The sequence below is a fragment of the Nyctereutes procyonoides genome, unplaced genomic scaffold (genome assembly GCF_905146905.1).
Source record: "Nyctereutes procyonoides isolate TBG_1078 unplaced genomic scaffold, NYPRO_anot_genome, whole genome shotgun sequence".
Classification (NCBI taxonomy): domain Eukaryota; kingdom Metazoa; phylum Chordata; class Mammalia; order Carnivora; family Canidae; genus Nyctereutes; species Nyctereutes procyonoides.
Window position 1 is genome coordinate 13,177,185 of NW_026575135.1, and position 14,850 is coordinate 13,192,034.

A 14,850-nucleotide genomic window follows, 5' to 3' on the forward strand; every position below is an offset into this window, starting at 1 on the left:
TTGAAAAAGGAGGACCACTGGGCCATCCATCCACATGCCAAAAATCATCTAGGACCAAGTAGAAACTATTCTTTAATTGGGCACAAACATATCAAGTTCAAAGTGTCCAACATTCCCTATGATCCCAGCCCCCTTACATGACTTATAGTGCCTGCCTAGAGGCCTTTAAATAAGCAAACTCTGGTGAAACCCAAAAGTTTCCCTTTCTACCTCCAAAGCCAGTAATTTCAGTTAATTTGATGCTAACATTTAGGAACCACACTTAACCTAAATTTCTGGTCTAATCTTACTTCTCTACTTCCATTGTATGGCTCCCTACTCTTCTATCTCCATTTAACTGTCTCAAAATATATATGCTCCTAATTCTAATCCTCTCAAATTATTCTGTGAACAAGCATAATTTTTAGCATGTTCTCCCCTGAAGTTCTTTCCTGCTCCTTTATTCTGTGATTTATACTCTCAATCAAGTCCAATTCACCATCCTATCAGGATCTTAACTGGTATTGTATTAAATCTATAAATTAACTTTGTTAGTATTGTCATCCTTATTAAGACTACTCAACTAGGAGTAGATTATATTCTCTTATTATTCGTTTTCTTTTCTTTTTTTTAAAGATTTATTTATTTATGATAGACATAGAGAGAGATAGAGGCAGAGATACAGGAGGAAGGAGAAGCAGGCTCCATGCAGGAAGCCCGACTTGGGGACTCCAGGATCGCGCCCTGGGCCAAAGGCAGGCGCTAAACCACTGAGCCACCCAGGGATCCCCTGTTTTCTTTTCTATTAAAGTATTATAATTCTCTGTATTTGGCCCTCTATCTTGTTAGATTGTTTTCTCATAAGACAAGTATTACGTTTTTCATTCTATTTTGTCTAGTGATAAAATAAATTACTGAACTGAGTTAGGTGTATGTCTTATAACTCATGATTTAAGCATCTCATTTCAAGATATGTTTTTGTTAAATCTCCTAAGCATTTAGGTTACCGTCCCTTGTCATTGGCAGATAGTATTATCTTTATCTCTACTGACCTACACACATTCCATTTATCTTTTATATAATTTGTTGCAACTAGTTATTTAAAACAGTGTTACAAAAAGAGGTGATAGCCTTACTTTAATTTTTTCCGTAATACCGGTATCTGCTGCTACCAGAAACTCTATCAGCTTCCTTTAATGCCCTAGACTTAAAAATCTATTTTTTTACAAAGGTGCCAAGGTTATTCAACAGGGAGGGCAGTCTTTTCAATAAATGAAGCTAGAATAACTGGGTTTTTGTATTGGGGGAAAAAGAAGACAAATCTTGACCTCTTTACACAGTATGCAAACATTAAATCAAAATGGATCATAGGCATAAACATAAGAGCTAAATACAAAATGTACAGAAGAAAATGAAAGAGGATGTCAAGTACTTCCATTTGAACCTCAGTCTGTACTTTCCAACTGATTAAGTTCTTCTTTCCAGCTTATCTCTTAACTCAGGCAAAAGACCCTGCAGGTAAAGCATCCCCTGTTGGGAACCAAAACCACCCTCTCAAGCAAGAAGACTGCCCCGAGCCAACAAGACCCCACGTGACTGACCCCAAGACAATGATGACCTGACCTTTACAGCCCACCTGCATGTACCCACCCACCTTTGTCCCACATTCTCCTTATATAAACCTAGAAGTATTTTCAGCACTTTGAAGATGGTCTTTGAGAAGTTAATCCGCTGCCTTCCTGGTGTTGGCCTCACTGAAATAAATTCCTTTCTTTTTTCCTCACCACGTGTCTCTCTGCCTTTGGATTTTGTTAAGGGCAAGCAGCCTGAACCTGGTCTGTTTGGGGCCCCGGGAGCCAGGGGCTCCTGTACCCCTGTGCACCAGCTACAAAAACATAGAAACAAATTTCTATGACTTTGGGTCACATCGATGATTTGTCAGAGTACAAAAACATGAGCCATTAAAAAGATACATTTGTGTGTATGTTTTAAGTACATCTAATGGACAAATGAGATTTCATCAAAATTAAAAATTTGTCAAAAGATACCACTAAGAAAACAAAAAGGCAAACCACAAATTAGAGAAATATTTGCAAAACATATACCTAATTAGGGTCTTGTAAACAGAATATATGAAGAATTCTTAAAACTTTTTAAAACAAACCAATTTGTCGAAATGTGCAAAGGATCTGAACTAATACTTCACAAAAGACGACTTATGGATGGTTAACCAATACTTTAAAAAGATGCTCACCATCATTGGTCACTGAAACACAAAATTTAAAACCATACAGAAATACCATCACATGCACATGTGACCAGCTGAACCTGGTCCATTTGGAACCCGCAGGGCCAGGTGCTCTTGCACCCCTGTGCTCCAGCTATGGTAAGAATGCAAAATGCTGCAACTCCTTTGGAAAATAGTTCCGCAATTTCTTATAAAGTTAAACATAACCTTACTATATGACTCAGCAATCCCAAACCTAGGTATCTACCCAAGAGTAATGAAATACACATCTATATAGCATCACATGCATAGGTTTCCAAAGCAGTGTTATTCACAATAGAAAAAAAATTATTTTAAATAAGTAAATAAACCAAATTACCAAAAACTAGTGAACAGACAAGCAAAATGTGGTATATCCACAGAATGGAATACTACTCAGTAATTAGAACAGACTATTGTATTTAACAACATGGGTGAATCTCAATAACATTATTATGCTATGTTAAAAAGGCCAGACACAAAACACAATATACTACATGATTCCATGCCTATGAAATTCTAGACAAGGTAAAACTATACCAACAGAAACTAGCCAGCTGCCCAAGGGGTTGACCACCCTTAGGAACACCAGCAATGTCATGTAGACAAGGAATCTGGGGATCATGTGTTGTCAGTTTGACAAGGGGCTAGAGATAGGATCAGTCACATGTGCAATGAATCATGCCTGCATAATGAAGCCACAATAAAAATTCTGAATGTTGAGACTTGGGTGAGCAATGTGTCATGTATACTGTTACATATCAGGGCCAGGTAAGCAAATGCCCTGATACCACAGAAAGAAAACAATGAACACTCTGGCCTGTGTACTTCTTTCACTGGCTGGTGTTAATCTATAGCTCCTCCCTCAAACTGCAGCTGTGAATATAATGGATTTCAGCAAGTTCTGTGAGTCTTAAGAATGGTCGTGTGGACCCCCTGAACTTGCAAGTGGTATCAGAAGTAAAGGTAATCTTAGGGATCCGATATTGCAATAAGTGTCGGAATTGAGTGTGGTCATATGTGGACTGTGGACCCTCACATCCGGATAAATAAAGAGGTGGCAAACTAATGACTTTAACATTCATAGTTGAAGTGGTTAATAATTATCTAAAGTATATTACAAAGGTCATATCTATGAGCTTATATACAATGACAAATGCTTGTTAGACTCTTTACAGTTGCCTGGTTAACCTGGAACCAACCCAAGTACTGAAAGTCTGGACTGAGCATGTTTAACTCACTTGGGCGGGATATACACCGAAGCAGGTAACACAGAGAAAAACCAATCACCTCATCCTTGTCTCACTGCATGCATGTCATCTACTTCTAAGTGGCTTTTTACTTCCCTATTTTGAGTCTGCAAAACATTTCAACTTTCAACTCCTGCATTTTCTAAGGTACATAATTGAATCTCTTCTTTCAAATTGCGAGTGGTATTATCCGTAGCAAATAATATCCTAGAATTAGACTAGTAATACAGATGTTATCTTTGTAGAAAGCTTTAAAATTCAGGCTAAATCGTGGTGTGATAAAAAAAAAATAGTGGTGTGATCACAAAATACAGGAAAGAAAGAAAGAAAGAAAGAAAAGAAAGAAGAAAGAAAGAAAGAAAGAAAGAAAGAAAGAAAGAAAGAGGAAAAAAAGAAATTCCAAAGATGCCGCCATAAATTTGCCTTCAGAATATTTACCTATCATTTTTACAACGTCTCACATTTTCCATGAGAGTAAAACAAAGTTTAGGGAAAACTGCATAAATAATACAGTAAGTTTCCATTTAGAACTTCAAAAATGTTACTCTTTTCAAATGCTTATCAGTTTATGACAAAATGAGTCCACAAATACAAGTTCATGTGTAGTATCTAGGCTGCTCTTTTTCGTGTTGAACCAAACTAGGAGAGATGGTAGGTTAATGTTAGAATCAGAGAATATTTGACAAGAAGCCAAGAGGACAGGGCTTTCCCTCAAGGCAAAGCCAAAGTATCTCCATTTGTTCAAACTCATCTCAAACTGTAGGAATAAGCAAGTACTCTATTGGGCTGCTCTGGAGAGAACCCTGAACACTGTAAAACTCCAGCATTAGCACCATGGATAAAATGCATTGCCTGTCCTCTTCTAAGCGTCTACAACTCCACAAGATAGAATTAGGAACTCTTCATTATAGGTGCCAGTTGTCACCCAGCTTTAGCATGTCCTACAGAACTCCAACCTATAGACTCAGCCCACAATGTTCTTCAGCGAATAAGAACTAACCTTGACATTCTAATTGGAATTCCATCCTCAGTGGAGATAGGCTCTTGAGCTGCCACATAGCCCAAGAACCCACACTACCATCCATTCACCAGTTTCCCCCTCATCACCACTACGTATGCCTTTCTTCCAAAAGCCTACTTTATTTGATTTTCGCCTTGCTAGAATGCAAGTCCTGCTCTGGACTTCCAACGTAAGGCTCTAAAACCCTACTTGAAATGACTCTGTCCCTGAATCCCCCAAGTCTTTGGCTGAGAGAGATTCTTTCACACAAATGGACAATCTAGAACCAACATATTACCCTGAAGAAGGGGAGGTCAGAGACACCGAAGCATGAGAAGGATCTGGCCCATTGTTGCTAAAGGATGGACCGTGAGCCACAGAATATAGGTTCTTGAATATATAGGCTGCCTCTAGAAGCTGAGAACGACCCCTCGTTGACAACCAGCAAGGAAATGGGACCTCAATCTGACAACCACATGGAACCAAATTCTGGTAAGAGCTTGAATGAGCTTGGAAGAAGATTCATTCCCCAAAGCCTCCGGTAAGAAACCTAGCCCTGCTGACACTTTGATTTCAGCCCTGTGAAACCTTGCACAGGGAACCTGTTGAGCCTTACCATGCAGATTTCTGATCTACAGAGAACTTTGCGTTTCAAGCCACTTGGTTTGTGGCAATTTGTTACAGTTGCAGAAGCAACTAATAATAGAGCAGTGGTTCCAGTGCCACCATCAAATTGCCTTATTTTTCTGTCCCCACCAGCCTGCTGTTAGGAACCTAGGAAAAGGCACTCACCACACAACACTTACAGGATGTCCCACATGGCACGGTCATGGTTTATCTGCATATTCTGTCTTCCTTGCTAAAATCCAAGCTTTTCAAGGACAGGGATTATGAATGTCTTTTTTCCCCACTTTTTTTCATTACATAAATAATATATATTGATTGAAGAGAACTTAGGAGAAACAGTATAAAATCAAAACCATCCAAAATGTAACAGTTAACCACGCGTTAACATGTCATGTCATTCTATACCTTTCTATGCACATTTTTATATGTATATATAAAAATCATACTATTTCTGTTGTTCTGTAACTTATTTTTCCCTTCATAATGTTATGTGGCTATTCCATATCAATGGACATGATTCTACACCATAATTTTCCATTCAGCAGTAACTCGGACTGGGCCAGATCCTCCTACTACAACCTGTCTCAAGCCTTTATGCTTCTCCCTTCATAACACTTAAAACAGCTGTTAATACTATGACTGTCAGATGACCTTATTAAGTTCTGTTTTGTTCACTAGATTATAATTTCCATGAGTTAAAGAGTGTGCCTCTTTTGCTCAAGATTATAATCTCCAATGCCTAAACAAAAGAAGATGGCAAAAAATAGAATGCCTGAATAAATGATTTTTCAAACCTCTTTTGTCAGCCATTTGGGTTGTTTCCTCTTTTGTTTTTCCTAATGGAGATCTCTCGCACACACATTTTAATAAATGCTGAGGACTAAATAAAATAATTAATAGAATTTTCAAGCATGGTGAAGGACCGTCATTCAGTAAGCAGGAATTTAAGTCATCTGAAAGAGAAAGATGTCCTAGTTGAATAAGAACTAACTGTAGTTGGCTGACAAGGATCCTCGAAGCAAGAAGTTTAGCAAATTTTATTCTAGTTCTTTTTCTTCTTCAAACAGGGACAGGAAGGAACAGTCAAGAAGACTTGATAACTCCTTAAAAACTCTTCACTAAAGGCATGTTTTACTTATTAACTAATTAAAGAAAAACATTCTTTCTAATATAGATGGGTATTCGGTATGATGTAGGCACGGGAAACTTGCCAATCTTATGAGTAGTTTAAAGAGTAAACACATTCTCCAAATTGGTACCATATCAGTCCCAACTTCCCAAAAAGCTTTTTATAAGAGTAAGTAAGCTAACTAGCCATCATGGGGTGGACTGAGCCAGACACTAAACCTACAGAGACCTGAGCTTTAGGGAAGGTAATCAGTGGCCACTACAGTCCTATGCTGTGTCCATACAGAGATCGTAAAAATAGAGTGTTTCTTTAAAATAAGACTACTGTCTATTAAATAATCAACTATCTTAAAAAAGTAACATTGTCAGGAGAAAAAAAGTAACATTATTAGTTTAAACTACATGTTTTTCGGGCAGCCCAGGTGGCTCAGTGGTTTAGTGCCGCCTTCAGTCCAGGGCATGATCCTGGAGGCCCAGGATGGAGTCCTGCTTTGGACTCCCTGCATGGAGCCTGCTTCTCCCTCTGCCTGTGTCTCTGCCTCTCTCTCTCTCTCTCTCTCTCTCCCTCTGTCTCTCATGAATAATTAAATAAAGTCTTTAAAAAATAAAAATAAAAAAATAAACCACATGTTTTTCAATAGGTATTTAAAACACACAAATGCTAAAAATGCCCAAGTGTGAAATAAGAACAACATATTTCATCAATAAAATGCATGTTCTTCATCTGACAGAGAGAAACAGACAAGGCTGCCTTCAGATTATTCGAAGCCTTCACAGATTGTATAGGTTTCAAAGTTTCTTTAGTTATAACTTTATTAATTTATATTACCTGCCCTTTCTTCTCTGCATGTTCTACTAAAAGTTTTTCATCTTTAAATGTCCAGAGGGAGAGACCCCAAAAGTAAAAAGGATGGGAAACTGAAATCATTGTGTCGCTTACCAGGGGTGGTGGAGTACATAACGCAAAGAGCACTAGACTGAGCGTAAAGAGTGGGGTGCTAGTTCTGATACTACTGTTTCATCAAGCCACTGACATTTCCTAGACCCCAGTCTCTTTATCCGAAAAATGAAGGGGCTCAGTGATCTCCACGGCCCTTTTAAGCACAAACATTCTTTGCTGTGGATTTCCGGGGAATGAGACAGTTAAAGAAAAGTAAAACTCACAGTAGATATACCCTGCCACAGGTTATGAAGGTAATTGAAAAAGGTCTCATATAAAATGCCCCCTATAGATTTTACTTATAAATGTATGCCATCAACCTCCTCAGACCTCTACTTCCTGTACATTCTGTTAATACTGATTATCTGAAATCTGAGAGGCATTTTACAGTCAAAGAGCCTTTATCAGGGATTGGGGCTTTAAATGGCTTCCTTAGAGGAAAGATAAAAAGATAAAGAATAAAGTTAGATTTGTGCAAAAAATAAATCTTTGGAACCTCTATGAAAAAAATCAATAGTGATAAGTGAGATCTATCTCACTTATCTCACTGAGAAAATTTCTTAAGAGTCACAAAGACTCACTAAGCTCTGTGTTAGGACTTTTTGCAGAATAGAGAAAAATTGCTAATAATGATATAATACCTACATTTAAAAAATGAAAAGCAGTTCTCAACATACCCTTATCTGATTTTACAATAACCTATGCATACTAAGAGCCACTACCATCTTGCCATAGCCTCTCCCATCCCGGGCACCCAGGACAAGGTAACATCCATGGTAGAAACATAATAATACCTCCTGCTCCTCCAGTTGTCTCCCAGGGGCCAACAGAGCTAGATGCTTTGCCCCAGTATAGTCCCCATATCGACAAATCCAGATATCTTAGAACTAGAAGCAGCCTTGCTCTATCCAAATTGATATGGAGGATATGGGGCTTCCCCTTTGGGAACAATTTCTATAATAATAATAATTCTCTGTCTAAAAATTGACACATATACTGTAAGGCTAGCTTTACAGTTCTGAAAATGGTAGGCAATGTAGAATGTGGAAGAAGAGATCTTTTTGGAATTGTCCATCAGACTTCAAATATATTATTACTACTCCACTCCCTACAACTACTCCCTCCACCAAAAAAAGAAAGGAAAAAAGACTGTAAGCCTTACCTATGTTCTCTAGCATCTCTGCTACATAATAATAGCTCAACTACAAAATAAGTCATTTTCAACTACAAAATAAGTCATTTTCTTCTCTGAGCCTCAGTTGGCAACAATATTTGATGGGCTGCTTTACCGAGGTTACACACAAGTTTACCAATACTTGATGGGATGCTTTAAGGAGGTTACACACTAGATAATCTTAAAAATCCCTTTCATCTCTGACACTCCATGATTCTAAGACAAATGACCTTTCTGAGTTAACCCAGCCTCAGAACCTTATTTATAGCATTGTTTCTATGCAGAAGAGTTATACATATCTCAAACAAACAATTTAAAAGCAAACTTTGGGAACATAATCCATTTGAAGTTGGGGCCTTCCTGTATTTCATAAAATATTATCTACCATTTTCTTTCACATCCTTACTAAGCCCCTGTGAAATAACTCTTGGATGTTTTAATCTGGCAGCTGTAAAAATATGGTGCTCCAGGGAGACAGAGTTGGGTAGGGTGGCGGAAGACTATAAGATGCCCCAATTATTCCCACTTCTTGGAATTCACACTTTGGTGTAATTCCCTCCCTTGACTTTGGGTGGGACTTGTGATAGGCTTCTAACATGAGAAAATGGCAAAGGTAACAAGATATCACTTCTATAATTATATTACATAAAATTTAATTTCCATCTTGCTAGCAGACTCTATTGATGCTTTCCCTTGCTGGCTTTTGAAGTAAGCCACCATATATATGGAGTGGCTCTCACAGCATGCACTGAGGGTGGCCCAGGCTTACAGCCATGAAGAGCTAAAGCCCTGAGTCCAACAATCCTGAAAGACGGGGTGCTACCAACTATGTGAGCTTGGAAGGAGAACTCTCCAACAGAGCCCAAGGCCTGACCAACACCTTGATCGAGGTCCTGGGAGACACTCCGAAGCAGAAGACTCAGCTAAACCATACTCATATTCCTGACCCACAGAAACTGTGAGATAGTAATTGTGTCTTGTTTTAAGCCACCAATTTATAGTAACATTGTTACCTAGCAAATGATAATTAATGCAGGCAGAAGAAACACACAGTATAATTGGAGAAGAACTCCAAGGCAACAGAAAAACAGATTTGAGATAGGAAAGTTCAGGTAATAAAAGATCACTATGGGATAAAGTTTGTTTTGAAATATTTCATGAAGAGGTTAGTTACAGGACCCATCTTATTAAGTCTTTCAAGAATTCAGACTGGCAGAGAAGTAGAGGGGACAGCACACAAATAGAATGAATATCTTGGATAAAAATACTATCTACTGCACCGAGAAACAGTGGGAAAGGACTGAGTAGGTACAATGGGTCTAGATCATGGGAAGGCTGCAAAGGCAGGTGTTGAATAGGCTCCCCTTTGATAATGTAGGCATCAACACTAAGGAAAGGCTCTTGAGCAGGGAAATGACCATAAAAAGTATTTGAAAGAACTTAATCCTATCACAGCATAAAGGATGGAGAAGATTAGAGATTAGAAGACCAAGAATAGATATGCTACCACAACAGCTGTCCTGAGGTCAACAAACATGTGAAGGAAAAAGGCACATGCTCATGAATAACCAAAGACTTGCAAATTAAAACTATAAAATGCCATTTTTGGTTAACCAAATTAGCAAAAAATAAAAACTAGTAATACAAGCAAAGATAAAGCAGCCTCAGACACTGGTGGTAATGTAAATAGAATGGACATTATGGAAAGCCATATTCATTAGCAATTTTTATTAATAATCTTAAAATATTTATTAGTAATCTTAATCTCATCCTCAGACTTGGTAATTCACTTCTTAAAAAATATTTTAAGAAAATAAATTTTTTACCTATTCAACAAACATTTACTTGAGTGCCTGCAACATTCCAAGTACTACGGATACAGTCTGAATGAAACAGACTTCACCTCTGCTCTCATGATCTTAGAAGACACAAACATTTAACAAATAATCACAAAATAAATATGTTATTACACATATTACAGGACACAATGGGAATCTTTTTATTTATTTTCGTTTATTTATTTTTAAAGTAAACTACACTGAACATGGAGCTCAAACTTACAACCCCAAGATCAAGAGTCACTTTCCCCATGAGAAAGTATTTTTAAATACCTGATTTAAACTGTCAGGTCAAAAGAGACCTTTCTGGGAAATAACATATATAATGAGGACTGAAGGATGAGTAGAATGCAGCCACATGAAGAATGGGAGAAATATTTCCTTCTGACAGAGGAAATAATACTCATGAAGGCAAGAAAGAATTAGTTGTATTCAAGATTTTAGAGGATTCATCTATTAACTTATTCAAGATGTATGGAGGTAGGTCCTAGTAAATATCAGGTATTAGGGACTGAGGATTAAAAAATGAGAGAAAATAGTGATCAAGGTCAAGTTGGGGTAGAAGCAGACAAAACAGGTATAAAAAATTTTTATTGCTTATGGTAGGGCCTAGTATCATAATGGAGACAAACATATATTAGGAAATGAATGAAAAACTAGGAAATGAATGCATTTGGCTGAAAAAATAAGAGGACGGAGTAAAGGTAACAAACACAGAGACACTGTGCCTTCTTTCAAATCCAAACAATATAGACTCACCTGAGAAAGTTATGTTAAAAAATGTATTACTCATTAAAATATATATGTAGCATTTTAAGATAGAAATACTTAGATGGTTCAGCACTAAAATGGGTTGCACTGTTGGTTGAGCATCTGACTCTGGATTTTGGCTCAGGTCATGATCTCAGGGCTGTGAGATCGAGCCCTGGGTCAGACTCCACATTGGGCATGGAGCCTGCTTAAGATTCTCCCTCACCCTCTTCCTCTCAATAAACAAACAAACAAACAAACATGTATACTTAAGGTATAGCTACCTGGGAAACTATTTCCTCTATAGCTATCCATGAATGGCTCCCAACTATGCTAACACTCAGGGAAACTATTTCCTCTATAGCTATCCATGAATGGCTCCCAACTATGCTAACACCACTTTTTTGGAATAAGAAGTAGGCTCTCTTTGAAAGAGGCCAATTATAAAAATATATATAGTGTGTGTACATATACATAGTGTATTGAATATATAGTATGAAGAATATATAGTACACAGGAAATAGCTGTAACAGTATTTAGAAAATACAAGGACTTGAAATTAAAAATTGACCAAATGAACTTCTATAAGTTTAAGTGTGAAGAGTGACATTTACACAAATCTTATGGTGACAACATGTTTGGAACCATCAGTAAATTATAAAGGGAGCCATAAACATGAGTATGACCTCATGTGAGCAGTAGACCTGAAAGAAGAGATTTCTTTTCCTCCTATCTCTTCAGTTACCTAAATGGTAATATTTTATGTTTGGTACATGTCAATAGCATTAAAGAGTCAAAAAGTGTTTGACAACACAGACATTACCTACAACAACAACAAAAAAAGATGTGGAATTCTGTACTATTTTTGTAACTTCTATGAGTCTAAAATTATTTCAAAACAAAAAGTCAAAGAAATATATATATATAAAGAAATATAAAAGAAATACACACACACACACACATATATATATAGGCTGTCTTGTTATCAGAAATAACACAAGGCCTAAAAGTGTTAATTCTATAAAGCAATCAAAAAAGGGATAAATGAAAATCCTCCAAATTACTCTCTGAGTCCAATTTTCACTTCTGTCAAGGGATGCAGATGCTTATCAAGAGAAAAAGCTCATAGTCTGCATTTGATATTCCACTGACCAACCAGACTTTTGAGAAAATCATTTCAATCTCTCTAAACCTCTGCTACACCTACCTCACAGCATGGTGTTATATGCTTGCCAACTATGATACGCTACACAAATATCCATTATTATTATTTAAAATTATATTTATTTGAACTGCATTACTCCATTCAATGGGGGAATATTTCTGAGATCATATCATAACTATTTGGATTTCTTCAAGTTTGTGAAATTATCAAATTAATCTTATACTTTCCAGTAAAGGCACTGATTTAATGAACGGATTTATCTAATAATAAATATAGTTACTATATCCTGGAATATACTTCTTAAGACAACTACATCCTTAAAAATAGTTTTCACTGCTTAGCCTTTTCCTATAAAGTTCATAAACTGAATTGGGTAACCCATTACTTTAAAATGTTTGGTTAATTTTGAAGACTTGATTTATTTATTAAACCTGTCTAATCAACTGTGATGGGGCATAAACATACAGTGTGGACAAATATACTGACATCAAATCTAAAATATGTATGATGACATTTTCCTCACAGACATTAAAAATGAAATAATAGCTCCTCTGAAGAAAAAAGGCAATTAAGTCAGGAATTTCATGAAATGCAAAAGATGAAACTTGCAAATTCAAAACAAATTTTAAAGTCTGACAAAGAAAATGTATCTTATAAAATTGGAAATTGATGTGTACTGTACTTATAAATGATGCATCACAAAATGTTTCGTTATACCTTTAATGTTTCAAAATCCATTATCATCCCTCTGTCTCCCATCAATACAGTCTTAGGAAGAAAAAGTATTACCTTATTTCCTGATTTAAGACTTCATGTATAACCTAAAGGCTAATGGGAAAACAGAGTATAGGAATAATCCTCTCAAATCAAGCCTATACTCATTAAAACCTCAAGATAGTGCATTTTAACTTGGCAGCTAATTTTATTTCCTGGAAAATGTATTGACAAACCAAAAACAGGAATAATTCGAGTGGGAGGTTAAAAAAATAAAAACACCAAAAGGAGTCATATAAAAATAATATTCAGTAAGATATTACTGGAAAAGCAGGATTTTCTACCCCCCATTCAAAGTTTCCACAGTGTTCATTCAGCCAACAGTCTACTCACTTCCGATGGGTGTGGTCCATACCACTGTTTGGTATTGCTTCCAATTTTGCATTTTTCTGCCCACAGATATTTCCATAGCTGTCGTATCCTGACACTAGTCTCGCTGCTGCACCTGTTGCTACTGAAAAGCCACAAATAAATCCCTAGAAAAAAAAAACAGAAAAAACATACAAATAAACCAGTTCAATAGCAACAGTCACTACTTGATACGATAATGAGCTTCTTTTGTCTGTTGAAGGGAACAAAGAGCCATCTTTCCTTATTGCAAACACTATTCAACTGTTTTCCTTGGATTTCACATAAGCAGCACAAGAAGCCCACAGGGAAACACTATTTACTACCATAACAAAACAAATCTCAAGCTTTTACATCATAAGATAGTCTTTGCATTTTATGATAATAATAGCTTCTCTGTATTGAACATCTGCACCGTGCCATGCTCCTACTAGGTGCTTACCAGACATTATAGCTAATCCTCAGGAGGGAGAATGAGACCCAGAGAGGTTCAGTAAGTTGCCCAATGCCACAGAAGCTAGTAAAGATCAGACCATAAAATCAAACCCAGCTTGTTTCATTCTTAAGTTTTATTTGGTTGTAAAGGAGTTCTGTTAAATGAACAATAGCAACAGATGAAAGAAAAAAAAATCAAAGAACATAGGTACGTGGGTTTTGAATTATTATCACTTTGGTACACGCAACACTTCTGTTTCCTTTCTGCAATAAAGCTGTATACAAGCCAAAGAATTACACCATGCAACACCACCATGCTTTTAATGTCTCAGACTCAAGAGAGTGAGGCACTGGGTCTGTGTGCCACAAAGGTCACTTCATTTCACAGGAATAGGCTTCATCACAGTGCCAAAGGCAAATAAATGGTAGACGCTTCGGAACTGTATCGTGCCTGCTAAGTCAAGTATGCAGTGACCGAGACAAAGCAATAACAGCCTATACTCACTGCAGGCTAGCAGTCATAAGAATAGGAAGTAAGTGACTCACTCCTGACAAAATGAATTGGGAGAAAAGACTGGCGTTAGAAAATCTTGCAACATGGTCATTAAAAGGTTAAGTTTTTTTTTTGTCCTTATTGAAGTGGCCAACGAAGGCAGAGATTATCAATGTTTAATGTAGGATAGTCAAGACTCATGAGTAGTGTGTGTATAAGCAGCCCAGTGAGATCTCAGGCCTATGGTGCTCAGTGCTGTACTCATATGCAGTTCCTCCAAGGAGACTATTTCCTTCCTAAACATACTTTCTTAAAAAGGCAAAAAGTCTTTTTTTTTCTAAATAACCCCTCTATTTTTCTTAATTTTTATTTATTTATGATAGTCACACAGAGAGAGAGAGAGGCAGAGACATAGGCAGAGGGAGAAGCAGGCTCCATGCACCAGGAGCCCGACGTGGGATTCGATCCCGGGTCTCCAGGATCGCGCCCTGGGCCAAAGGCAGGCGCTAAACCACTGCGCCACCCAGGGATCCCAACCCCTCTATTTTTTATCTTGCAGGTAAGGAAAGGGAGGGAGGAGGGAAGTATAGAGAGTGTGGCTCTAGTTAGTAGAAACTGCTTGAAACTACAGTCTGTAAGAAAGTCCAATTTCAGAGGGAGACTATCTCTGATTTGCTACTCTC

General features: G+C 37.2%; 1 protein-coding gene across 3 annotated transcripts in view; it reads right to left on the bottom strand.

Moving 5' to 3' along the window:
* SLC44A1 (solute carrier family 44 member 1) overlaps window positions 1–14,850 on the bottom strand; it is a 190,180-nt gene that overhangs the window by 114,963 nt on the left and 60,367 nt on the right. For all 3 annotated transcript variants that reach the window (XM_055301865.1, XM_055301864.1, XM_055301863.1), the window contains exon 3: window positions 13,225–13,367. In XM_055301865.1, the coding sequence (XP_055157840.1) occupies window positions 13,225–13,367 (143 nt within the window). The remainder of the gene's footprint in view (window positions 1–13,224; window positions 13,368–14,850) is intronic.